The 27,100-nt window shown below is 45.1% G+C and overlaps 1 protein-coding gene across 1 annotated transcript; it reads left to right on the plus strand.

The window, feature by feature from the left end:
* On the plus strand, positions 1–26,903 carry LOC127582613 (procathepsin L-like). The gene is made up of 8 exons (XM_052038054.1): positions 1–280; positions 8,236–8,377; positions 14,025–14,147; positions 15,476–15,634; positions 16,350–16,574; positions 17,703–17,868; positions 22,152–22,257; positions 23,393–26,903. Exons 2-8 carry the CDS (start codon positions 8,243–8,245, stop codon positions 23,490–23,492), a joined length of 1,014 nt encoding a protein of 337 aa, XP_051894014.1. The 5' UTR covers positions 1–280; positions 8,236–8,242; the 3' UTR covers positions 23,493–26,903.
* Positions 26,904–27,100: the final 197 nt, after the last annotated feature.

Raw genomic sequence — 27,100 nt, forward strand, 5'->3', positions numbered from 1 at the left:
TCCCACCGCTGTCACATGAAGTGTGGAGGGGTGGAGTCGGACCAGTGATAAAAGCCCCGGGAGGAGGTGAACGTTGTCCGTCTCAGCAGCCGTCCCGTCCCGTGTGAGGAGCGAGTGCTCCAGCGCCAGGTTCAAGGCTTCGGACCCACCACCGACCAGTCCTTGCAGCGGATCGGATCTGAAGTCCGCCTGCAAGAGGAAAGGGGAACTTTGCCGCATCTCCAGGAGGTGAGCCGGACCCCGGAGCTCGGGAGGAGAGGGTTGCTGCCAGAAGTTTGGGGTAAGTGTCACCTCCCCCTCCAAGACTGCCGGAGAATGACATTCGCTGCACGGACAGGGTAGTTCAGAGATGTGATTCCAGGCAGGGTTGGACTTTCTATCCGCTGAGGTTTGAGACTTTAGTTTCAGTTTAGTGTGGCTTCACGGTTGAGCAAGTTGGACCCTGCTCAACCCCTGGTCCCCCCGAACCCACGGGTTGTCTCGGTTCATTGAGCCGTACAGTGGAAGTGAACGGACCAACCCGGGTTGGGCACTTCACCCACTCTGCATGTGCGGCGGTGGGGAGAGGGGTGTGGGGTGAAACCTCACTGGTGTCTACAGTCTGGGCCGGTTCACTGGTGTCTGCAGTCTGGGCCGGTTCACTGGTGTCTGCAGTCTGGGCCGGTTCACTGGTGTCTACAGTCTGCTCTGGTTCACAGTGCATCTTTATCTCATTTACAACCAATGTTCTCATCCCCAAGGGCCCATAGATTTGTTTTTTTGTTGATATTTTTACTGTAATTTTCTTTCCATTAGTTTTACTTTGCCCCATGTTGGGGTCCGGCGGATGGACATTGAAACTGCTGGATGTGGGCCGTGCATTGATTGTACGTCCCAATGGGCTATGCAGCCAGCATTGATCCTGATCTTGTCCTAAACGCACGTACATTAGTTCAGTGGGTGGCAGAAGAACCGGAGCAGGAGAAGGTCCCCTATCCCACCTGACGACTCCGCCCTTCGATATGATCATGGTCCATCTACCCCATGCCCCAGCCCTTCTATGTAGCCCATAGCCTTCAATCCCCCGATCTTTGGGAAATTAATCTACTTCCTCCTTGAATATCGCCAGTGAGCTAACCCCCACAACCCTCTGTGGTAGTGAATACCAGATACTCACAACAGTGTAATATGAGGGTGTGGATCGCTGGTGGGCAGTATAAGGCAGGAAGATTGAGCCTTGCTTCCTCAGCTTCGGAGAGGTGTGGATCTAATAGAAGGGGAGATGGGTACAAGGACTGAATGATCTGCTGCTCTTGGTGCACTGCTACCAGAACTGAACCTGCTGCTCAGGTTCAGTTCTGGTACATGAGAATTCTCACAATAAAATGTTTTAATAAAGAAATAAGGTGCCAACAGTGGACCAATGATATAATTTCATCATGTGAAAGGTGTGGAGGGCTGTCGGAGCTTACAGAGGGATATTGATAGGATGCAGAGCTGGGCTGACAAGTGGCAGATGGAGTTCAATCCGGAGAGGTGTGAGGTGGTACACTTTGGAAGGACAAACTCCAGGGCAGAGTACAAGGTAAATGGCAAGATACTTGGCAGTGTAGAGGAGCAGAGGGATCTGGGGGTTCATATTCACAGTTCATTGAAAGTTGCCTCACAGGTGGAAAGAGCAGTTAAGAAGGCCTATGGGATGTTGGCTTTCATAAATTGTGGGATTGAGTTTAAAAGCCGCGAGGTGATGATGCAACTTTACAAAACTCTAGTTAGGCCACACTTAGAGTACTGTGTTCAGTTCTGGTCGCCGCATTATAGGAAGGATGTGGAGGCATTGGAGAGGGTGCAGAGGAGATTTACCAGGATGCTGCCTGGATTAGAGCGTATGGAATATGAGGAGAGGCTTAAGGTGCTAGGGCTTTATTCACTGGAAAGGAGGAGGATGAGAGGAGACATGATAGAGGTATATAAAATATTGAGAGGAATAGATAGAGTAGACAGTCAGCGCCTCCTTCCCAGGGCACCAATGCTCAAGACAAGAGGGCATGGCTTTAAGGTTATGGGTGGGAGGTTCAGGGGAGATGTCAGGGGGAGGCTTTTCACCCAGAGAGTGGTTGGTGCATGGAATGCGCTGCCTGGGGTGGTGGTGGAGGCTGATACATTGGACAGGTTCAAGAGTTTGTTGGATAGGCACATGGAGGAATGTGAGGTAGAGGGATATGCGGGAGGAAAGGTTTAGATAGTGTGAGGGTGGTTTGATGGACGGCACAACATGGTGGGCCGAAGGGCCTGTTTTGTGCTGTATGGTTCTATGGTTCTATTAATTGTATGGAGTGTTGATTACAAAGTGATTTCTAAAACCTGTGACCGTCATCAGTGGCAGGAAGCAAAGAGTGATGATTTCTGGATGGTTTTTTGACTGGGAAGCTGTTCCTAGTGGAGATCCACTGTGCTCTGTACCCAGTCTCTTTCTGTAGTCGCTGAGTTTTGCAAGGACTCCATTCCCGAGAACTGTCCATAAGCCGATTTCTCTGCAAGTCAGAAATGTCCATTTTCTACAGTAACCCCCATTGTGTCACTCTACATACATTTGCCATAATTCTTGCAACCCTAACACTCCCCATAATTAGACTAATGGAATGTATACTGTGTCCAGTCATTAATCAATACCATGAAACATGTTATTACTAACTTGAAGAAAACTTTAAAAATATAAGGGAGAATTTGAGTAAAGTCAGATCTCTAACTCAGGTCATTTGTAACCTGGGGAGCCCCTGCATAGATTAATGATTTAAACTTGAATACTGGGGCAAAGAAGGTTGAAAATAATAAAGAAGTTAACATGTGGTGGAAAGAGAACTTCAGCCTGCAGTGAGATATCGATGGTCCATTGCCCAGGTGGAATTTAATCCAGAGAAGTGTGAGGCTGAGATTGTGGAGGAACAGAGGGACCTTGGAGTGTACGTCCACAGATCCTTAAAGGTGACGGGACAGATCAGTATGGTGGTTAAAAATGTACACAGGATGTTTTACTTTTTTTAACAATAGAATCTAAAGGCAGGAGGCTTTGCTAGAACTGTACACAGTGCTGGTTAGGACACTGCTCAGAACATAGAACGTAGAACTCTACAGCACAGTACAGGCCCTTCGGCCCACAATGTTGTGCCGACATTTTATCCTGCTCTAAGATCTATCGAACCCTTCCCTCCCACATAGCCCCCTATTTTGCATACAGTTCAGGTCACCGCATTACAGGAGCGGTGTGGACGCAAAGGGTATTGATGATGATGTTGCTGGGGCTGGAAACTGTAGCTATGAGGAAAGTTTGGATAAACTAGGATTGTTTTCTTTGAGCTGTAGATAGACTTAATTGTGTATAAAATTATGAAAAGTTTAGAAGGAATAAATAGAAGGATTTATTTCCCTCAGCAAGAGGGTCAAAAACTGGGGAGCACAGACTTTAAGTAATTTGCAGAAGGATTAGAGGAGGAGTAAAAGCTTTTCACCCAGAGGTGGTGTGGGTGTGGAACTCACTGCTGGCAGGCTGATGGATACAGAAACCCTCACCACATTTCAGCAGTACTTGGGTAGAGTAATGACCTGCAGGCAGTGGTCACTACTTGATTTTTGTCCCAGTATGTGTTTTTATCATCCAAAGAGAATCACTTAACAGGTAAACAGATCAACAATCCCTCCCCAGTTCCATCCCACACCAGGATATCCCGAAGGCCCTTCGATTAGACACCCAACACATCCTCCTCGTTACTGTTCCCCTCCACCCTGTTTCTGTTCCTGTTTCTCCTTTAATCCACTCACTTCCTCCAAGTCGAAAGTGCAGCTGTGGGCACGCACTTGGGTCCAAGCTCTGCTTGTCTCTCTGTGGGATACATGGGACAATCCCTGTTCCATGTTCTATGTAGTCACCAGACACATTTTCCCCTTCGCTCTCCTCTCGGTGTTCTGAAGGGACTTTACGTGCTGTAGCTCCCTGCTTTTTCAGTCTAACATCTCCATCAATAGCTACCCCGCTTCTCACAGCACTTTCCAATGTGACTGCAGGAGAAAATCCTGTCACGTCTTCCCTTCCCACCATCTAGGGACTCGAGCACTCCTTCTGGGTGAAGCAGCGATTCACCTGTACTTCTTCCGATGGCGTACACGGCATTCAATCCCCTGTACATCGGAAAAACCAAACGTGGACTGGACAACCACTTTGCTGAACACCTCCATTCAGTCCACAAAGGCGACCCTGAGCTTTCAGTGGCCTTCATCCCATCCCCACCCTGATCTCTTTGTCGTCGACCTCTTGCCCTGTTCCAATGAATCCCAAGGTAAGCCGGAAAAACAGCAGTTAACCTTCAGACTGGACAAGTTAGGGCCTTCAGGAATTCAACGATTTCAGATAAGTTGCCTTTTATACCAGAACTGGCCAGTTCTGAAGAAAGCTGTCAGCCTTTAAAGTTAACTCAGTTTCTCTCTCTCTCTCAGATACTGCCTGACCTTCTGGGCATTTCCAGCATTCTCTTTTATTTCAGATCTCCAGTGACTGTACTGCCACGTATCTCACAGGTTCCTTCATCATTCCCTCTGTCCTTATTCACCCTCGTTTCATACAAAGAACAGAACGCTGGGAAAACTCAGCACGTCAAGCAGCATCTGTGGAGGCAAAAGGTTTATGTAGACATTTCATGCTAATTCCTGATACACAGTCTCAACCCACTCTTTCAGCCACCACCATGCACGACGGCCTGTGGGAGCCGGGGGTGGGGGGTGGGGGGCGTGGAGGGAGATGTCTCGGCGACCCCGTTTGAGGGCGAAAGGTGTTTAGTGAGAGCGACCAAAGGTGTCCCATTTGGGATGAAGCAATCAGGCCTGCAACACTTGGTCTTCCACTCTCAGACACCCCTCCCACTCCCCTGCAACTTCAAACTTATTTGATACTCCACATTTTCGATCTTTATGTCAGATTTCCCACATCAGCAGATTTTCTTTTTGCCTTTTGAGTGAAAATTGGTGAGTTTCAGGAAATGCAAACCAACATTCGGTATTTTAATTCAGATCAAGGCCCACTCTCCCATGACCCCTGTTATCTCTGACCTGCATCGACTATCCACTAACATTTAAAAACTTCTCATCCTCGGGTTTACGGCCTCAGTTCTCTGTATCTCTTTCACCCTCTGCAACTACTGTTGTACTCAAATTGTGCAGCCCCCGCACTTCTGCATCGTTGGCAGCTGGGCCTTGTGGCCTCAAACTCTACAGCTCCCTGCCTACATCTCTTCATTTCTCTTTCCTCTAAGCTGCTGCTTAGAAACCTCTTTGATGAAGTGTTTGATTCAGCTCATTGTCAGCTTATCTCTAAATATCGTCTTGTATGGTGCCAGGTAAAAGTTCTAAAAGGCATTGAGGCTGCAGAAAACATTTTTTTTTGATGTAAACACTTTAAACTAAGCAGGTATTTCAATTATGGGCAATCTGGTTTTCTGTTGTAGCAATGGATGTACTAGTGTTTAAGCAGTGTTATACCGCAGAGATAATTTACAACAAGTGAGAGTGGAGATATCCTGTAGTGATGTCAAAGTGAGGGCAGCCTCTAACACTAACGTAATTCTGTCAAACCTTTGTTGAGGAAATGAGTAGCTGAGAGGTTTCTTTCCTTGCTATCTTGTATTAAAATCGCCATTAAAGGAAGTCACCAGTGGTCAAATAGACATGATTTTTAATGACTGCCGTGGTTAAATTGAAGCTAACCACTCAATGGTAATGGTTGCTTAACTATTTTCTGATTATTACCATCTTTGAAAGTGCTAACTTGTCTGGCAGCCTTGCATACTATAACAGACAATTTATACGCTAGAAGTTGTTGCTTGGGTATCTGTACAATTTTTTTTACTTTCAAAAATAGACTTTAAGTAAAGTCGAGTTTATTGTCATTGGCACATGTATGGTGAGGTACAGGTACAATGAAAAACTTACTAGCAGCAGCATCACAGGCACATAGGTACAGGCAAAACACAGAATAAAAATCATACATAATATATACAGTTGATACAATCAGTACGCATCTTCCTGTACGTTTATGTACCATCATTTCAATACATTCTCTTACAATGCGTCAATGCCACTCATGTTTTCTCCTTGAACAATGACCCACAGAGCGTTAGGGAGGCTGTAACAGAGGGCCCATCACCTCAGAGTCAGGTGGCGGCAGGACCTTAGGTAGCACGAGCCGTCGCTCGGAAATACCCTCCGTGCAATTCTACGCCTGATGGAGGCGTTTCCGATATGAGCTGCTCCTGCACAGTCTCCACTTCCTTGCCCTCATGTTCCATCTGGACACGTTCTGTTCACTCTGCCGTCCCGCAGTGAAGGGGTGGAGGTCTTTCTACGCGGAATCCTTCTCCTTTACGTTGGGGACCAGGGTGGAGGGAGCCCTGTAACAGGCCTTGAGTAGCTTCACAGACTTCCAGGTTGCCTGCTGCTTCTGCTTGTCTGTGTGTATTGAGTGTGAGAGCTTGCAGCCCCTGTTTGAGTATTTGAAAGGGCAGCTCCTTAGGCAAGGCAGAGAAAGATATGGACGAGTGGGATTAGTGTAGAAGGGCAAAAAGGTCAGCACGGAGATGGGGCCGAAGGGCCTGTTTCTGTGCTGTACATCTCCATGACTCTATGACTCCTCAAGTTCTGGTTGCAATTTAGCCCCTCTCTCCTGACCTTCGGACATGGTGCGGAAGAGGATGAATTTGTCAAAAGACCTCCTTGTCCGTCTGCTGCTGGGCTTGGCCTCTTCCGGGTGTCCCTGGAGACATAGCACATGGAGTCCACTGGCTCTCTGGAGGCCTCCTGAGATGCACTACAAATGTATGGATCCCATTAGACTACAAATGTAGAGACTACGAATGGAAAGAAAGCCACACAATGTTTTTTCGTATTTCTTGTGTATAGTTTTTATGTGTAAAGTCTATTTTTGAAATAAAAAAAGATTAACTGTGAAGTAGAGGGCTCTGTGTTGTTTCCAGCAACACATCCTGAGACAGACATCGAACGCTGTGGGAAGATATTATCTCAGTGAATGACGCACTTTGGTCTGGCCAAAACTTGTTGGTCTTCCCATGTAAGGAGATGTCTGCAAGCGACGTTGCTGACTGGCACATTCCACGGTGCAGGAGAGTACTCACTGAGGGACACACTGAAGCTTGATACAGTCACTACAAAGGCTCTGTTGGGAAGGAGTGCAGTCCACAGTGTAGGGTCATGCTGCCACTGGCACTGAAGGGCTGGGTCCTCTGTCACAGCCTTTCAGCTGTTTCACCGATGGAATATTTGAGATATTTATTAGTCACATGTACATCGAAATACACAGTGAAATCCATCTTTTTGCGTTACTGAGAGTGTTCTGGGGACAGCCCGCAAGTGTCGCCACTCTTCCGGCGCCAAAATAGCATGCCCATGACTCCTAGCCTCTGGGTCTTTTTTTTGGAATGTGGGAGGAGACCGGAGCACCCGGAGGAAACCCACGCAGACACGGGGAGAACGTACAAACTCCTTACAGATAGCAGCCAGAATTGAACCCGGGTTGCTGGCGCTGTAATAGTGTTATGCTAACCGTTACACTACCGTGCCACTACATTAGTAGCATAGATATGTTGAAAGGGAATGTACAGAATTGCTGGTACAATGAATGTAGAAAATGACACGTCCTGTTTGTATTTACTGTTTATATAGTGAATAAAGTATATTTTTCGAAACGGAAAGGCAAAACCCTGCCACAACTGGACACTGAGGGGCTGGACCCTGTGTAACAGCCTCTCAAATGCTTTGGTGATGTAATATCTAAGGATGCAACATTAGGGACATTGACATATTGTAAGAGGATTTGAAAAGCACTATGACACTATCCTCCAGCATCATCATGTTTTTCATCTAGATTCCAGCATCTGCAGTCCTTTGTTTCTCTAGTAAGAGAATTTAATTGCTTGGTTCAATGAGTAACAGGTCCCGATTGTATTTTCTGTATATATTATGAATAAAATGTATTTTTGGAAAAGGAGAGGAGAAACCACCTCATTGATATTAATTTGTAGGGAGCTCTTTATTACAAATGCAAATGATAGGACTCAGACCTCTTCTCTGCAAGCATTAAGAAGGTTGAGTGATCTCCTTAGTTAAGAAACATCCCAAGTACATAATTCCATTGGGTTGCCTGTGGATCACTGTCCATCGTCCTTCATTGACTCCAGTTTGTTTGTTCGTTAGGTCCTACATGATGAAGCCTTTGTTCATTTCCATTGGCGCGTTGGCGCCCTTTTTGGCTGTCGCCTTTGCGAACCTGCACAACCCTGCGTTAGACGAGGCCTGGTTGAACTGGAAGTCATTTCACAAGAAGGAATACGTGGGGGTAAGTGGCTGACACAAGCAAACTCAGGTCAAATCCCAGTTAGTAAATGTCCACATCACCACCGTAACCATAAATTGTGTAGAACTCCCATTATTTCTTGCATGGCCAATGAGAGTATCAGATTATTGCACCTTTTATGTAAACCTCCAGCATTTTGTGTGCGTGTTGCTCCAGCTTCCACCTTCTGCAGAATCTCTTGTGTCTCCGTTTGGCCGCTCCACTCCGAAGTCTCTTCGAGGTGTGCCTACCCTGAAGAAGTTTTCCTCCAGCAGTCCGGATGAAGGGTCTCAACCTGAAATGTCGACTATTTATTTCCATCCATAGATGCTGCCTGACCTGCTGAGTTCCTCCAGCATTTTGTGTGTGTTACTCCAGATTTCAGCATCTGCAGAATCTCTTGTGTCTATACAGTATATCCTGCTTCTGTTATTTTAGACCATTATTTTAAGTACATCCCAGTTCCCTAAGGCTGAGAGAGTATCCGTGTGGATTCAATACCCTGTTGGGCCAGACCAGCTCTCAACATGGCCAGTTCTCATTGTGGGAATCCAACTTCATTACTCTCATGTCAGAGCACTGCCGTACTATCATACATTTGATAAGCTCTTCAGTTTCCCACACAGCTAGGATTTGTATGGCCTACTCTTGGTATCTGTCAAATAATAGTCAGGAAGAGAGGAACACTCCCTACAGGTCTATAGTTTCAGTCTTCCCCTCCCTCTGGAAGATGATATCCAGGATCCAGACCTTACCACTGCAATCTTTAGTTCTCAGTTCTTTAAAGGCAGTGCAATCTTATGATGGCACTTGATCACATTGTAAGCTGTTAGAAAGGATTCTAAGGGATAGGATTTATGAACACCTTGCGAATCATGGACTGATTACGGACAGCCAGCATGGCTTTGTGAAGGGAAGATCTTGCCTCACAAGCCTGATAGAGTTCTTTGAGGAGGTGACCAGGAAGATTGATGAGGGCAGTGTGGTGGATGTGGTTTACATGGATTTTAGTAAGGCATTTGATAAGGTTCCTCATGGTAGGCTTCTTCAGAAGGTCAGAGGCCAAGGGATCCAAGGAAGCTTGGCTGTGTGGATTAGGAATTAGCTTGCATGTAGAAAGCAGAGGGTTGTGGTGGAAGGAGTGCCCTCGGATTGGAAGGCAGTGACTAGTGGTGTCCTGCAGGGATCGGTTCTGGGACCTCTACTTTTTGTGATATTTATAGATGACTTAGATGAGGGGGTGGAGGGCTGGGTTAGTAAGTTTGCGGACAACACTAAGATAGGCGGTGTTGTGGATAGTGTGGAGGGCTGTCGGAGCTTACAGAGGGATATTGATAGGATGCAGAGCTGGGCTGACAAGTGGCAGATGGAGTTCAATCCAGAGAAGTGTGAGATGGTACACTTTGGAAGGACAAACTCCAGGGCAGAGTACAGGGTAAACGGCAAGGTACTTGGCAGTGTGGAGGAGCAGAGGGATCTGGGGGTTCATATTCACAGTTCATTGAAAGTTGCCTCACAGGTGGAAAAAGCAGTTAAGAAGGCCAATGGGATGTTGGCTTTCATAAATCGCGGGATTGAGTTTAAGAGCCGCGAGGTTATGATGCAGCTTTACAAAACTCTAGTTAGGCCACACTTAGAGTACTGTGTTCAGTTCTGGTCGCCTCATTATAGGAAGGATGTGGAGGCATTGGAGAGGGTGCAGAGGAGATTTACCAGGATGCTGCCTTGATTGGAGAGTATTGAATATGAGGAGAGGATTAAGGTGCTAGGGCTTTATTCACTGGAAAGGAGGAGGATAAGAGGAGACATGATAGAGGTATATAAAATATTGAGAGGAATAGATAGAGTAGACAGTCAGCGCCTCCTTCCCAGGGCACCAATGCTCAAGACGAGAGGTCATGGCTTTAAGGTTATGGGTGGGAGGTTCAGGGGAGATGTCAGAGGGAGGTTTTTCACCCGAAGAGTGGTTGGTGCATGGAATGCACTGCCTGGGGTGGTGGTGGAGGCAGATACATTGAACAGGTTCAAGAGCTTGTTGGATAGGCATATGGAGGAACGTGAGATAGAAGGATATGCGGGAGGAAGGGGTTAGGTAGTGTGAGGGTGGTCTGATGGACGGCACGACACGGTGGGCCGAAGGGCCTGTTTTGTGCTGTATGGTTCTATGGTTCTATCTACAACTTTATCGTGACGACTGATCTCACTGGTTTTAATACAAATTCATCTGTTTGGGATATTGTCAATTGCTTCAGCACATCTTCTGCAAGATTTAAGTTAGTCCTTCGAACCGGCATGCTGCATTTGGTAGGGTACACATTGGTCTTTAAAGCAATAAAGTCTTCAATTTGGGTTGTTTAATGGGTCTCACTAATGTCATCCACTCTTTTGAGATCTTGCCATTTTGAAATTTAATGATTCCTGTACCCAGGTGTGGGAGATTCGACCACATACTGAACATCCTATCTCCCCAATGAACATAACTGCTGCACAAATTATACAAGTCCGTACAATTCTGAATAGAACCAACTTCCTTTCACAGCTCAGGACAGTTGTTGCCTGCAAGTGATCAGGTTCCAAAGTTTGTTAATTCTGGCATGCAAATTAATGCCAATAGGCCTTTGAGAAGCTCACATACATTGGGAAGGCCTGAACCTGGTCTTTGTTACCTTCTCAGAAGACTGCAGGGGAAGCAATAAATCTTTGTTGGCCAAGAAACCCATAAAGCAGCTTCTCTTGTTAGAGCCATAATCTTGTTGGAGCAAGAGAGCTCCATGTCACATTAATACATGTGACCTACGGAATGCAAGCTTGTCCTTTGCAATGTTAAACTCAGCTCTTTATTATTTGTTAATTCTCAGGATGCACTGAGAAGGCAAGTATTTATTGGCAGTGAAACAGCCGAATTACTCACCAGGTCTACAGTGGTTAAAAACCAACCGCTTCTTGGGAGACCAGCTGGATAGGTTTGTTCCTTAAAGGGTAGTGGTTTTTAACTGTAGTCCAAGCCAAAACTCAACTCAAGTTCTTAAAATACAATGGGAGGAGTTAAATTCACATTCTCACAGTCATTTGTTGAATCCAGGATCTAGTAAGCTATCATGAAGCTATCGTTCCTGTGTCGATATACAGTAGACCAATAATCCTCTGAAACTGATAATATTGGATCCACCTATTTGCTCATGTGTTCGTTATAGGTCTGAGAAAACATGAGGGGTGGTGGGGAGGGAACGTTCCTCCAGGTGCTGGATTTCGGATAAGGTGACAGAGATATGTTACCTTGGTTTGCTCTCCCACCAACTGCCCTGGGCTGCCCCAGTGTGTTGTTCCTGGACCAGTGCCTGAGGATCCCATCCACGTTCTTGATGTTCACTCCCTCCATCACTGCCACACAAGAGGCTGCACCTTCAACTGTGTACTGCAGGAGCTCAACAATGCCTCATCCCAAACCCACAACCTTTGCTATCAGGGCAAGGGTGTCAGGCCTGTGGACACACCACAATTGAATGTTCTCCTCCCCGTCAGGAAACGTTCTGATTTGGGAATATATCCTGGTTCCTTCTTTGTTGTTGGTTCAAAATTCTGGAACTTGCTATCCACAGTGGCATAGCTGGTGGAGCCATTGCTTCACAGCTCCAGTGACCTGGGTTCAATTCTGATCTCTGGTGCTGCCTGTGTGGAGTTTGCACCTTCCCCATGTGGGTTTAACTCGGGTCAATACACAAGAAGTGCTGGAGGAACTCAGCAGGTCAGGCAGCATCCATGGAGGGAAATAAACAGTCAACGTTTCAGGCCGAGACCCTTCATCAGGGCTGGAAAGGAAGAGGGCAGAAGCCTGAATAAGAAGGTGGGGCAAGGGGGAGGAGCACACGTAGGCAGGGGACAGGTGAGTTCAGTTGATAGGCGAGTCCAGGTGAGAGGGGGAAGGTAGGTGGGTGGGGGAGGGGGAGAAGATGTAATAAACTGAGAGATCCTCCTGTTTCCTCAACCCAAAGACGTGCGGGTTGGTAGGTTAACTGGCTGCTGTAGATTGCCCCCTAGTGTGTAAGTGAGTTGTAGAATCTGGGGGGGGGGGGGGAGTGGAGTTGCTGGCAATGTGAGGAGAGTACAATATGATTAGGTGGGCGGTTGATGGTCAGCAAGGACTCAGTGGGCCGAAGAGCCTGTTTCCGTGCTGTATCTCACTATGATCTGTGGTTCAGGGTAGTGATAAGGCATTAAATGCTGGCTTCTCAGCAAAGCAACTTAAATCCTTGCACTACTCCTATAAGCAGTGACTGGCCGTTATCTGTCTACTCCAGTAACTAAACTGAAATGTTTAATGGTGTACTTTTCGTGTGAGTCACTATTTGTTTCTGTTTGCACCTGGCTGGTGACAAACCAACAGCACAGTCACATTGTCTTCAGGGCAGTTTCATTTCCCTGTCCCCAAGTGGTTTTCTGCTCACAGAACCTGATCTGTCAGTGTTTCAAACTCTGCACAACTAGGGTGCTGCCAAAACAAAACAAAACTAGATTTGCGTGTTCAAAATAAAGTGAATTGTTTCTTTCTCCCCTGGTGGTGAAGTCTCCCAATGCCTCAGGCTGAAATGAAAATGCCAATAGCACTGGAATGTAGTGAGCAGGCATTTCTTGAAGGGTGTGCCAGCAAACTAATCCCTTTTTCCGGGAGATGGTGCCAGTTATGAGACCAGGAGTGAGTGCTAAGCTCTCAGAGCAGTGGGCACGTCAATAGGGGACTGGGAGAGAAAAGAAATAGGATGCAAAAGGAAGATAATAAAAGATAAAATGACATGTCAGAGTGCAGTGCCAAGCAGGAAGTTGCTGCCGAACTGGGACCTTGCTCAGCTGGTCCAAAATATAGTACCAGCCAATCCCTCCCCAACAAAAGAGTGATTGCAATCAATGATTGTGATCATGTTCAACAGTTCCTTTTATCATATTTTAAGAGCAAACCCTTTGATTTAGTAGCACTGTTTGTATGTCTAAGTAGAGGATGCCGCATTTGAAGCCTGCTCCAGATTGATCGGAATTCTGGGTTGATATCCCAGAAGTCTGGGTTGTGGTGTCCATCAAAACCCCCTGGTATCCAGAACCAGGAACCCAGGTTTTTCCTGGCCTTGGAAGGAGTCTAATGCCAGGGTCTGTTGGACTAAGGTATGAACTAAGAGCAGGACTGAGCCAATCAGTCCCTCTGCCATTCAATAAGACCATAAGTGATCTGACCGGCACCTTGAGTACATTCCTGCCTTTCCCCCAGTAACATTTCACCTGTCTTGCTTATACAAGAACCTCCACTTTAAAGATATTCAAAGACTTCCACTGCCTGAGGAAGAGAGTTCTAAAGACTCACAACACTCAGAAGGAAAACATTTTGCCTCATCTCTGTCTTAAATGGGGGGGACCTCTTATTTTTAAGCAGCAACCCCCGGCTCTGGGTCCTCTCACCAAAGGAAGCATCCTCTCCACACCCTCTCTGTCAAGACCCCTCAGGATTTTACATCTTTCTGTCAATTCCTTCTCCTGATACACTCTTCACACCAGAAGATACATAAACAGTGGCTACTCCAACAGTGGTAATGACAATTTTCAAGACAAGTTTTCGTGCAGCTTGTAATATGTGACTACTTTGTTTTTCTTTTTTCCCTCTCAGAATGAAGGCAGTTACAGGAGGACGGTGTGGGAGAAAAACCTGCAGTTAATCGAACTCCACAATCTGGAGCATTCCATGGGAAAACACTCGTTTCAGATGGGAATGAATCACTTTGGTGACCTTGTGAGTGGGACGAAGTGTTGCTTACAGTACGAAAGGTAGTGGGTGCTTGATGTTCAGTACAGACTCAGTGGGTTGAAGAGCCTGTTTGCATGCTGTATGACTGCAGGGTGCAAACTCCATAGTACGGTACACTTCCAATAATCTTCTATCCGATAGTTCAGAAACCCTGGCTTTGGTTCACCGGGACCCTGTTCCCACACTCGCTATAAACTTAACAGCGACCTGTTCCCACATTCCTCATAAACCCATGGGGCCCAGTTTCCAACGCTCATAAATTCACCAAGACTCCATTCCCATTGCTCCTTATAAGCCCACCAGGGCCCCATTTCCCATTCCTTCAAGCTCACCGAATTTCTTCTCCTGCACTCTATTTAAACTCACCGGGCTCACTGAATAATTATTGTATTCCTGCATAGCTTCTTCAGAAAAAGTGAATTAGAAGTGTGTTGGGTATCAGTAATCTGATAGTCCAGTCCAAAGTCCCGAAGCAGTCAAGTTACCCGAGTTTTAATGAATGTGGTGTTCAGTAAGGTGCAAGGCCCAAACCCCAAACCCCAACCTAAACTGGGTGAATCAGCCTGTAGGGAAGATATGGGTCTGGTATAATTGACCTCAGAGTCCTTAGGCTCAGGAAGGCAGAAATCCAACTGGTCACTACCCAGTGATCTCTCCAAGGAGTGCTCATGTCTAGCACCCATCTGAGTGCTGGAGAGATCACTTTGCTGAATGCTGGTGTTGACTGATTTAGTGGTTGAGCTGCATTTAGATTCAGCTGCCATGCTAGTTGATGTAGAGTTTGCCTTTGGTGGGAGTGGGCTGCTACTCTGCAACAGAACAGGTGCCTGACACAGGAAGGAGCTTGTGAGTGAAGTGGGTCAGTCGATCACAGGGTTAGCTACACTGACAGCAATGAGGAAGTGAACCTATGAAAGTTTTAAAAATGCCCCCAAAAACTCAAGGGAGTGAAGACAAACAGAACATCCGACCTTCTCCAACCCTCCCCCAACTGCAGGTGAGACTTCAATGCAGGCCATGAACCTTGGAATAGAACATAAGTGGGGAGTTTCAAGGCTTGGAGGAATTCCAGCCTCACCTGTCATTACAACAGCTGAATGTGGATTAACTAGTTCTGGGTTTTATTCAGCCTGAAGTTCCTGTTCAATACTGTGGTTGCCAGTTGTGGACTGACCAATCACAAGATGAGAAACCACAGGAGATTTTCTGCTTCTGATTTGCTGATTTGGTTTGTAGGTGTAAGGATTTTTTTGGGAGGGTGGGTGTGGGTGCAATGGTTGGTCCTAACTTTAATTATCTGCTGATTATTACAGACAACTGAGGAGTTCAATGAAGTTTGGAATGGATTCCAAGCATTTGAAGTGAAGAACTCATCCAGGAAAGAGGCTGCTTCTGGTGGGCCCAAACCTTTCAAACTCCCTCAGAGTGTTGACTGGAGGGCCAAGGGTTACGTAACAGAAGTAAAAAACCAGGTAAGGTGGTGACGAGAATCGTGGTTAAGGTATCTGAAGAAGCTGTCAACTACTTAGAAAAGGAAGGACCTGAAACAGCTTTTGCTGCTGATTTGCTTTTCCTCGTGAAGATCAGGACACAGCTCCGAAGCTGCCTGTTCCTTCTCTCCAAAGTGGTCCTCTCCAGAATGTAATCTATCACAGGCCCTGAAGCAGTAGAGTCAGAGTAAGACAGCATGGAAATAGGCCCTTCGGCCCAACTCATCCATGCCAACCAAGGTGTCCACCTAAGCTAGTCCCATTTACCCGCCTTTGGCCTGTATCCCTTTCCTATCCATGTACTTATCCAAATAAATTTACATATCCATGTACTTATCCATAGATTTGTCCATATACTTAGCCACACAACAAACCCTCCCCAGTCCTCAGGGTAATTGCCAAGCACCGGCTCTGCAATTAGGTTTTCTCTGTCAATTAAGTTCTCAGCCCCTGAGGAGGAGGACCTACCTTTCTCTAGATGCTTCTCTGTCCCAATATGCCTGAGATTTTGGCTATAAACAAATATCAGAGCAATCCTGCTGATGCTTGTTGGTTCTTGATATGCCAATATCTTAGAGTCTTTCAATAGCTTATTATTTCAAACTATAATTGCTGTAAATTACCTTCAAATTATGGTTGGACTTATATTGGAATTATTACTATATTAACACCAATTATTGTTATCACTGTTTTCTAGGGTTACTGTGGCTCTTGCTGGGCTTTCAGTGCGGTGGGCGCCCTTGAAGGACAAACATTCAGGAAGACAGGAAAACTCATCTCGTTGAGTGAGCAGAACTTGGTCGATTGCTCCAACTCAGAAGGGAACCATGGATGCAATGGTGGCCTGATGCATTTGGCCTTCAATTACGTACAATCTAACAATGGGATTGATACCGAGAAGTATTATCCATATACTGCTCGTGTATGTTTAATTTCTCACATTGCTGTCTTTTGCTGAATGTATTTCTTCAACATTAAGTTCAGTTCCACAGCTGTTAGCTGACCATTAGAATAGCTGTTGTACTATACTATTATAGTATAGCTAGGTGGCAGATAGCATTAGGATAGCCCAAATAGTTCATCTTCATCTTTAAGTCTATTCCAGCCCAGGGCAGCAGAGTCATGTTTGTTCCTTGAATAGGAGTCAGGACATACAATAGCAGGACATACAGCTGCCCTACTTTCAGTAGCTCAGATAAAGAGGGTAACAGTAGCAGAACTCATCATTTTGCCAGCTGGACCAAGTCAAAACTGTCAAGGCAAAGACCTTACCTGATCCTTGCTTGTCTATGTGGATCAGTAACACATGATATGATGCATTATTGAATGGTTTACTGACTTTGAAATGATTTCCCCCCACCTCTTCCAAAATTGTAGAGCAAAGAATTCCAACAAAAATCCACATTCAGAGTTCATATACTAGAACTTAATGGTTTTAAAGGAATGGTTTCAACTGAAGTAGAGTCATAGAGTTGTACAGCACAGAAACAGTCCCTTCAGCCCACAACGCCCATGCCAACCTTTTTGCCATCTACACTAATCCCATGTGTCTGCACCAGACTGCACGGTAGATAATGTTGCCAAGAAACTAATGACATGAGGAGGGAGGGAAGGAGTCTGTAGAGTTCAGCAGAGTAGCCAGCTTTGATCCCGACCTCGGGTGCTGTCTGTGTAGAGTTTGCACGTTCCCCGGCGAACTCTGGGTGCTCCAGTTTCCTCCCACATCCCAGGACATGAGAGTTGGGAGGTTAATTGGCCACTCTAAGTTGTGTAGGTGAGGGGTAGAATCTGGATGGAATTGATGGGAAAATGGGGAGAGGAAAATGAATTGGTGTGGGATTAGTTGAATTGGTTGTCATTTCTACTTGTTCTGATTTTTTTGAAATAAATGATGCATTTAAACGTGGTATCAGTCTTCTGTTGAGAATTGTACCCTGCTCTCACTGTGACCGAAGGCTTTATCAGTTTTGTTACTACAAGTCAAAGCTTCATGATTAAATAATCATGACTACGCAGTTAAATGTTTTCTTTATAATTTCCTCTCTTATAGGAAAGCACCTGTAAATATAATTCCATTTGGCGTGGGACCACTTGCCACGGTTATAGATTTGTAGCCTGGGGTAGCGAGACGGCACTGGCAGAAGCTGTGGCCACTGTTGGACCGATTTCTGTTGCTATTGATGCAAAACATCCATCGTTCCAGTTTTACAGATCAGGTAAAAAAAAGAACCAATGATCTGCCATTTTATATCTGTCCATCTCTTATTTCCCATCTACATTACCCTTGGCAACATTATGCAAAGACATGGAGTCTGTTTCTGCATGTCTGACAGAGCTACAACTAGGGCTCACTGATTAAAATAAGGGGTCGCCCATTTAAGACAGAGAAAAGGCAAAGTTTTATTCTCTCAAAGTGTTGAGTGTTTATATCGCAGGACAGGACAGATACCAGGAGGAGACTGGCGAAATCAGCAGACACATGGCAGGTGACTACAAAGTGATTCACTTTTTGTAGGAATCACAAGGAGAGGCAACATGAAATGAATGGCATCGTTTGAAAGGTTGTGCGGGAAGAGCGAGAGTGTGGAGTGTCAATGGTGGTGGGACAGGATCCTTGGCTTCATGAACAGAACTGTAGGGGACCAAAGCTAGGAAGTTGTACTAAACATTTAGAAGCCATTTTCAGGCAGCACTTAAAGGAAGGATGATGAGGTTTAGGAGAGATTACAGAGGAGATTTACTGGAATCGTACCTGGGACCAAAAGCTTCAGTTACGTGGGGAGGCTGTCGAAACTGGGGCTACTCACCTGAGAGAAGGTCAGAGGGAGGTCCGAGAGCAGTCTACAAAATCATGAAATGTTCGTACAGGGTAAGTAAGGAGAAAAAGAATTCAAAAGTAGAAGGGTCGGGAACCAATGGACACAGACCCAAGAAAAATGGGAAACGAACCAGGACCTGAGGGTGGAATTGGGAGCAGATTCACAGAGGATTCAAAAGGGAATTTGATAAGTAACTGAAGGGGAGAAATTGACTGGAAGTACAAGAATGAGACTAGTTTAGTAACACTTTCAAAGAGCCAACACGGGCAGGGCATGCCGAGTGGCCTCCTTCTGTGCTGTTTCATTCTATCTGCCACAGCTGCAGGTTGTATGAGGACGACCAGTGGGAAATTCTGAATGAGAGTCCTGAATTTAGATATTGGAATTGGAATTGGTTTATTATTGTCACTTGTACTGGGGTACAGTGAAAAACTTGTCTTGCATACTGTTCATAGAGATCAATTCATTACAACAGTACATTGATGTTAGTACAAGGTAAAACAATACAGAATGCAGAATAAAGCATTACAGTTACAGAGAAAGTGCAGAGCAGGTAAACAATAAGGTGCAAGGTCATAATGAGGTAGATTGTGAGGTCAAGAGTCCATCTTAACGTACTAGGAACGATCGTATAATCGTTCAATACTTTTATAACAGCGGGATAGAAGGCTTTTGCATCTTCTGCCCAATGGGAGAGGAGAGAAGAGGGAATGTCTGGAGTGGGTGGGGTCTTTGATTATGCTGGCTGCTTTACCGAGCCAGTGAGAAGTGTAGACAGAGTCCATGGAGGGAGGGCTGGTTTCTGTGATGTGCTGAGCTGTGTCCGCAACTTTCTTGAGGTCCTGGGCAGAGCATTTGCCATACCAAGCCGTGATGCATCCAGATAGGATGCTTTCTATGGTGTATCGATAAAATTTGGTGAGTATTAAAGGGTACATGCCAAATTTCTTTAACCTCCCGAGGAAGTAGAGGTGCTGGTGAGCTTTCTTGGCTGTGGCTTCTACGTGATTTGACCAGGACAGACTGTTGGTGGTGTTCATTCCCAGGAACTTGAAGCTCTCAACCCTCTCAACCTCAGCACCATTGATGTAGACAAGTGCATGTGCCCCGATCCCCCCTTCCTGAAGTCAATGACCAGCTCTTTTGTTTTGCTGACATTGAAGGAAACATTGTTGTCATGACACCATGTCACTAAGCTCTCTATCTCCTTCCTGTACTCCGACTCATCGTTACTTGAGATACAGCCCACTACGGTGGTATTATCTGCAAACTTGTAGATGGAGTTAGAGCAGAATCTGGCCATGCAGTCGTGAGTACATAAGGGGTAGAGTAGGGGGCTGAGGACGCAGCCTTGTGGGGCACCAGGGTTGAGGATAATGATGCTGGAGGTGTTGCTGCCTATCCTCACCGATTGTGGTCTGTTGGTCAGGAAGTCAAGGATCCAGTTGAAAAGTGAAGTGTTGAGTCCCAGGTCTTGGAGTTTGGAGATGAGCTTGCTTGGAATTACAGTATTGAAGGCAGAGCTGTAGTCAATAAACAATAGTCTAGTGTTGCCGTCCAGATGCTCCAGAGATGAGTGTAGGGCCAGGGAGATGGTGTCCGCTGTAGACCTGTTTCGGTGGTAGGTGTATTGCCGTGGGTCGAGGTTGTGAGGGAGGCTGGAGTTGATGCGTGCCATGACCAGCCTCCTGAAGCATGATGGTGGATGTCAGAGGCACTGGGCAGTAGTCATTAAGGCACGTTACCTTGTTTTTCTTAGGTACCAGGATGAAAGTGGTCTTCTTAAAGTAGGTGGGAAGCTCAGATTGAAGCAGGGAGAGGTGTTACGACCAGCAACAAAAGAAACACACTGAGTCATGATTCAGTGTTAAAAACTACTTTATTAATAACTACTTATGATAATAAGAAAAATAAAAGTAAAAATGTTAGAATGTTAGAAGTAAAAATGTTAAACCTTGAACATTAACCCCAAAACTAAACTCTGAGTGTGTGTGTGGCAAAGTCCCAAACTCCAAGTTCAGCAATTGTTCTTAAAGTTCAGTTCCGCAAGCCATAAGGTGAAACATGAGCAAAGGCTTCTTCAACAACCACCGTTGTCTGAAGATAAGACGTAGATGTTGAGAACATAGGGAGAGTAATTACGAAATCCAAATGTTCCACAATGGAACCCAAATGACACCTCAGTGTTTACTCGGTAGTGACTTCCTCACCCCAAAAAGCATCCGAATTGTGGCCGTCCACACAAATACCTGTTTCCCTCTACAGGTCAGCAATAAAGTGAACTCCACCAGATTACTTCCAATTTCCATACATGGATTGTAGTGACGGACACAGTTATTGTTTCTCATCCATCGATAGAGAAAACTAGCAGGCTGGTGTCTCTCTCTTTCTCCTCTGACTGACTCCTTCAACAACATCATTACGTCCTTTATCTTCTGTTGACGTAAGCACACCACACACACACACACACACACACACACACACACACACACACACACACCACTATGCTCTATCTTAAAGGAACATTCACCTAGTCCGTAACAGAGGTTAAAAATGTCTGCAAATATCCCCACCAGCTGATCTGCGCAGGATCTGAGGACATGGCCAGGGACACCATCTGGGCCAGATGCATTCCGCGGGTTCACTCCCCAGAAGACTGATGTGACACCCTCAGGGATGATCATGGATTCAGATGCATTGGAGGCTGTTGGGGTGGGAGGTGACAAACCAATCCCCTTCTGTTCAAAAAGTGCATAGAATGCATTAAGCTCATCAGGAAGGGATGCGCTGTCGTTGGCGATGATGCCCGACTTCATTTTGTAGCTCATTTTAGCACGTAAACCCTGCTGCAACTGATTGCTGGTCTGAGACTCGATTTTGGACTGATATTGTCTCTTGTCATCTCTGATAGCTTCGTAAAGGTCAAATCTCAATTTCTTGTAAAGGTCAGGGTCATCTGATTTGAATGGAGCAGTCCTGGACTTCAATAGGGAGTGGATCTCCCGGTTCATCCATGGTTTCTGGTTTGGGAATACCCAGATTGTCCTCTTTGGTACGCAGTCCTCAACACCCTTGCTGATAAAATCTGTGATGGTGGTGACATACTCAGCTAGGCTGGCAGCTGAGTCTTTGAATATGGACGAGTCTACCAACTCAAAGCAGTCACGTGGAAGCTCATCTATTTCCTCAGACCAGCACTGTAGGACTTTCTGTACTGGATCCTCCTGTTTCTGCTTCTGTTTGTATATGCAGCGAGAGGGAGCACAGCCTGGTGGTCTGACTTACCAAAGTGAGGGTGGGGGGAGGTGGTTGTGTAGCAATGGTGAAGGGTGTTTGGGCCCCTGGTGGGACACGAGATGTGCTGGTAGTATTTTGGTAACACACTCTTGAAGTTGGCCTGGTTAAAAACAGGTACACCGGAATGGCACAGCAAAAACTAATCATGAGATCATCAAAAACTTACAGCTAGCTGTAATTTAAGGATGTTTATTTGTATCTAGCCTTGGTTCTGCTGGAGAGATATTTAGTAAAGAAGCAAAGGTTTATTTGTTCCTTGAGATGCATTTGGCTGCTGATCCCAAGGTTTTCTCTCCTTAGGGCAGTGTACACATTGAGGATGAACTTGCTGAGATTGTGGCCTCTGATGATTACCTTGTGATTTAAACTGTTTATCACTGCAGGTGTTTACTATGAGCCGAACTGCAGCAGTGTCAATGTCAACCATGGAGTACTAGCCGTGGGATACGGAAGTGAAAATGGAGAGAACTATTGGCTCGTTAAAAACAGGTACATCGGAATGGCACATCAAAACCTAATCATGAGATCGTCAAAACATTACAGCTAGTTGTGATTTGAGAGGAAAACTATTCAAGCAGTTCTTAGATTCGTCAAATGTACTTCAAGGTCCCTGAGTGAAATGTTGATAAGAAGTATCTTAATAGATGCTATTTATATTTCCTCCTTAAAATACAGAGTGCAAAATAAAAGTTATGAAGCATTAATTACAAAATGAAGCCCATTTTGGAAAAGGATGAGGATAATTTTATGGCAGGTGGGAGATGGAGAGCAGTGTATCACAAGACCATAAGATATGGGAGCAGAATGAGGCCATTCAGCCCATCCAGTCTGCTCCACCATTCAATCATGGCCCATTCTCCCACCTTCTCCCAGTAATCCTTAACTCCCTTACCAATCAAGAACCTATCAATCTCTGCCTTAAATACACCCAATGACTTGCCCTCCAAAGCCCCATGCAGCAACAAATTCAGCTGAATTCTATCCATGCTGTCACTGACATTTGCCGTGGTTTGGTTTGTTTCTGACAGGTTGAAGTAGAAAATGATCTCAGATGTACTTTCTTCCTCATGCACCACTCCCTTCCAAGGCTCCTACTAGAACCCTTCTTGTTCCAGATACTCAAAGAACCTCTGGGATTGGCTGCCCTGATGTTCACCCTTCCTATGAGCCTGCACCTAGCTGCATAAAACCATTCACTCTTGTGTCATGATCGAATCTGAGAACTCAGCCGCAATTAGGATTGTGAAGTTCAATGTCCATCCTGTGATAGAACAGGCCAGGTGGCTGCATAAATTGAAATCGAAGTCTCTGAGTCCATAATTGCCAAGGAGACACCCTCATCCTATCAGCCTTGTGGAGCCCCAGCTACTAAATCCTTCCTCAGCCTGTCCATGTCAGTCCTATAGGGGAGAGTTTCCTGTGTCCTGAAACAGACCACGTTGTTGGTCTGGGAACCAGTTCTATTGGACAGGGCACGAACTGAGACTGAGGGACTTGAATAAGTCCTTCCCCAGTGACTACACCTCAGCTTTGGATGTTTTAGGAAGCCTTGTATTGTATGTTTTGTAGACAACAAATGTAATCTGACAAGATTTTATTCAAACTTTAATATTTTTGTCCTCAGCTTTGGAACAGGGTGGGGAGACCATGGCTACATCAAGATGGCCAAGGACAGGAGCAACAACTGTGCAATTGCTACCTATGCAGTCTATCCTCTGGTTTAGGACAGAAGGGATTATTGTCTTCGCAAAACAAAACATGCAGCACTTTCTGCAAGATTAGATGCTTCCACATATTGTTTTATGTGTGTTCATTTATTATGGACTGTGAATCATGAGTAAATTCTAGTTTCCACCAAATATTGCTCGTTTCAATTTTGGTGTCACTCATACTGAGTCCATCATTAATTTTGACATTAAATATCGACGGGCCAAGAAACAAGTTACAATTAAACACGCAGTTATTGGAAGAATTCTCCCTTGGACAATATTCTACCTATTTTGGGATGAAAAGCCCACCAGGTGCCATTTTGATTTTTACATTGACTTTGGCTTTTACATGGACAACACTATTCCCAGTCAGATTGGAGAGGATTGGGTAATTTAACGATCCACCAAGTCCATTGAGTACTCTGCTGTAGGTAACTGAGATAGTTTTATCTGATAGTTTGTCAGTGGCTATCCTCCATTCACTGCAACTTTCTGGAGAAATTATCCTGCTTTTCTTGGGAGACATTGCTGTAGTGTTTGTTTTTACTTCTGTTTCTCTGATCTTTAACTGGACCATGTTCTCTGCGTAAATTGTCTTTGGCTAATGTGCAATCAACTGCCTGCTGTGAGCCCAGTCAAATGACTTGCCCCACCTTCAACTCAGTGGCTGACACTAATTGGTCAGTATTCAACCCCCAGGTATTCTTTAAAGGTAGTTATAGGTGGAATTTAGCTTTCCTCCTATCTAGTTACATTAAATGAATACACAGAATAAAACAGACTATTTGTCAAGTACCTTCTAACTGAAGTGCTTGGCTTGGGATAAAGCAATGCATTCAAATGTGTATTGTTTAATAGGATTCCCTGAAATTCTTTACTGAGGTTAATTTATTTTTAAACCCAGTAACACATTACTGGGCTTCACAGTCTGATGAGAAATGTTGAGGAGATCGTCAGTTGTCCAGTAGAACTCTCTTGTAAAAAATGTTTAAACACCTGTGGCTTAGTTGCCTTGTAGGAAACCAGGTAATAAAACATGCAGAGCAGCCCAACAGCTGGTCTGAGATGAGTCAGCTGAAAGACACTGACTCACTGTTTGTTTATCCCATTATTGATTGTGGGATCTTGCTGTATGTGAGTTACTTTGGCACAAAGGTAGTTTCGGTCAAATTGAATGCAATATGTTTTAGAACATTTGAGAAATAGTTCATATAAATTCAAGGTTTAGCCTGAAGCTACACCTTTGGAGTTTGACTTTGGAACCATTAATTGTGTGGGATCAATTAATACAGAACCCTGCAGAAATCGTTGATTGCTTATTAGAAATCCATCTTGTATATCACAATGGTGAACTTCATGAGGAAATTCCTACTGACACTGGAAATCTTAAATAAAATAAAAGAGAAGTGCTGGCAGCAGAGTCAACATTTCAAGTCAATAACCTTAATCAGAACTGGGGAATGTCAGTGATAAAACATGTTTTTAGATACAAGTAGTTCTACTGTAACTTGTGTTTTCATAACATGAATTGGTCATAACATGATTGATGGCAGGCATGGTAGTGTAGCAGTTAGCATGACACTATTACAGTGCCAGTGACCCGGATTCAATTCTGGCCACTGTCTGTAAGGAGTTTGCACGTTCTCCCTGTGACTGCATGGGTTTCCTCCGGGTGCTCCGGTTTCCTCCCTCATTCCAAAGATGTACAGGTTAGGAAGTTGCGGGCATGCTATGTCGGTGCCAGAAGCGTGGCGACGCTTGCGGGCTGCCCCCAGAACAATCTATGCAAAGATGCATTTCACTGTGTGTTTTGATGTACATGTGACTAATAAAGAAATCTTATCTTGTCTTACGATTGACAGATTAGGAACACTATTTGCATTACACAGGCTGCATTGGTCGTACCATGATCGGGAAAATCTGTTTAAATCTGTACTTTGAAGGCAACTACAGTCTGTTCTGCTATAATGCGAGTTTCTATATGTGAGGTTTCTTAGGGATGTGACTATCGCATTATAGCAGAACTATCTGTACAGAAATAGTACGGAGAGATTGAGGGGACGAAGGGGAAGGTCTGTGTGAGGATTGAAGACAGAAACAGTGGTGGTGCAAGGTGAGGGATGTGGCAGTGGGGATAGAATGATCAGTGTGGGCTGGAGTGAATGTGGACAAGCTGAAACTACCAGAGGAATGTGGCGTGTGCACTGGACATCTGAGACGTTGATTATCTGCGAGTGTCAAATGTTGAGTCCTGATGGCTGAGATGTGCCCAGTTGGAAAATGAAGTGCTGTTCCAAAGGCTTGAGTTGGGTTTTGCTGACTATGTAGGAAGCTGAGCATAGAGATGGAAAATTGAAAGTGACACGGACTGGCAGCTCAGGACCACTTCTACAGACTGATGGAGGTGTCCCGCCGCGAGGAATCGCTCATTATGCCTTTAGTGTTACAGTTTGAGCTGTGAGTACGGTACACCAAAATTTGAAGTGTAATTAGTTGCTACTTCAAGATATTGCTCTGGATATTGGGGAAGGAAGTGGTGAAAGGGTAGGTCTTGTGATTGCACAATAAGATGCTGTGGGAAGAGGAGGTAGTTACTGGAACTGGTAGTTCACTCATGAACTACTGAAAGGGAAGGACAGGGGACGTGTTTGGTGGTGGAACCATGTTGGATGTTTCAGTCATTAGAGGATGATATGTTGAACATGAAGGCCAGTGGATAGGGAACTTGGGGAATTATATCCTGGTGCTGGGATTGGGGATAAGGGCTAACATGTGGGAAATGGGAAAGGCACATTTAGGGGCCTTGTCATCTCTGGTAGAGGGGAGATCATGGTTGAAACAAGGAAGAGGTGTAGTAGGTTTATCAGGGACAAATAAGACACAGAAGCTAGGAAAATGGAATGGAGTTTTCACACAGTGGAGTTGGGTTGAAATGCATCACTAGTTGTGGGAGTCGGTGGGTTTGTGGTGGATACTGGTCCTTAGCACATCCCCTGAAATGGAGATGGAGAAAATGAGAAAAGGAAGAGCTGGTGAAGGTGAGAGCAGGGTGGGAATTGGAAACAAAGCGGCTGAAATGTTCTCATTCCGGACAAAAGCAGGAGGTAGTAACGTTATAGTCATCAGTGTACCAGAAAAATCGGGTGGTGGGTGGACTTGATGGGACTGAAATTGAGAATGAGAAATGAAATTTATGGTAACTGGAAAAAGCAAAGAACTGTAATAGGTCAGGATGCAGGAGCCCTGCCGAGCTCTTTAATACAGTCAGTCTGAGGTCCTTGGATTGGTGAGGGTTTGTGCTTTTTAAAAAGCCACTTCCAAACTAACTTCCTGCTCTGGTCTGATGTTTTACCCAACTTTCCTCTCTGTTAACAATGTATGTGTCTTTGTTTTTATTGTAATTTGAAATAAAAGCATTAAGAAAGATCAATTGTTCCTACTTTTCTTTCAAAAATAAATCCTTAACAAAAGCTCTTCCAGAACAAAAGATCACCTTTTCCTCTCCTTGGGTTTGTTTTAAGCTCTCGTTCATGGGATGTAGGAGTTGTTGCCCTTCCCTCATTGCTTGGAACATGTTGCTGTTGGCTTGGTTGGGTCATCCCATGGTGTTGTTGGGTAGCAAT

Source organism: Pristis pectinata, chromosome 24 (genome assembly GCF_009764475.1).
Source record: "Pristis pectinata isolate sPriPec2 chromosome 24, sPriPec2.1.pri, whole genome shotgun sequence".
NCBI classification, from domain to species: domain Eukaryota; kingdom Metazoa; phylum Chordata; class Chondrichthyes; order Rhinopristiformes; family Pristidae; genus Pristis; species Pristis pectinata.

Excerpts from the sequence above, each read along its gene's own strand:
- LOC127582613 (XM_052038054.1), top strand. The coding sequence starts at position 8,243 with ATGATGAAGCCTTTGTTCATTTCCATTGGCGCGTTGGCGCCCTTTTTG. Across the intron at positions 8,378-14,024 it reads ACAAGAAGGAATACGTGGGG|AATGAAGGCAGTTACAGGAG; the intron begins GTAAGTGGCTGA and ends TTTCCCTCTCAG. Across the intron at positions 22,258-23,392 it reads TATTGGCTCGTTAAAAACAG|CTTTGGAACAGGGTGGGGAG; the intron begins GTACATCGGAAT and ends TTTTGTCCTCAG.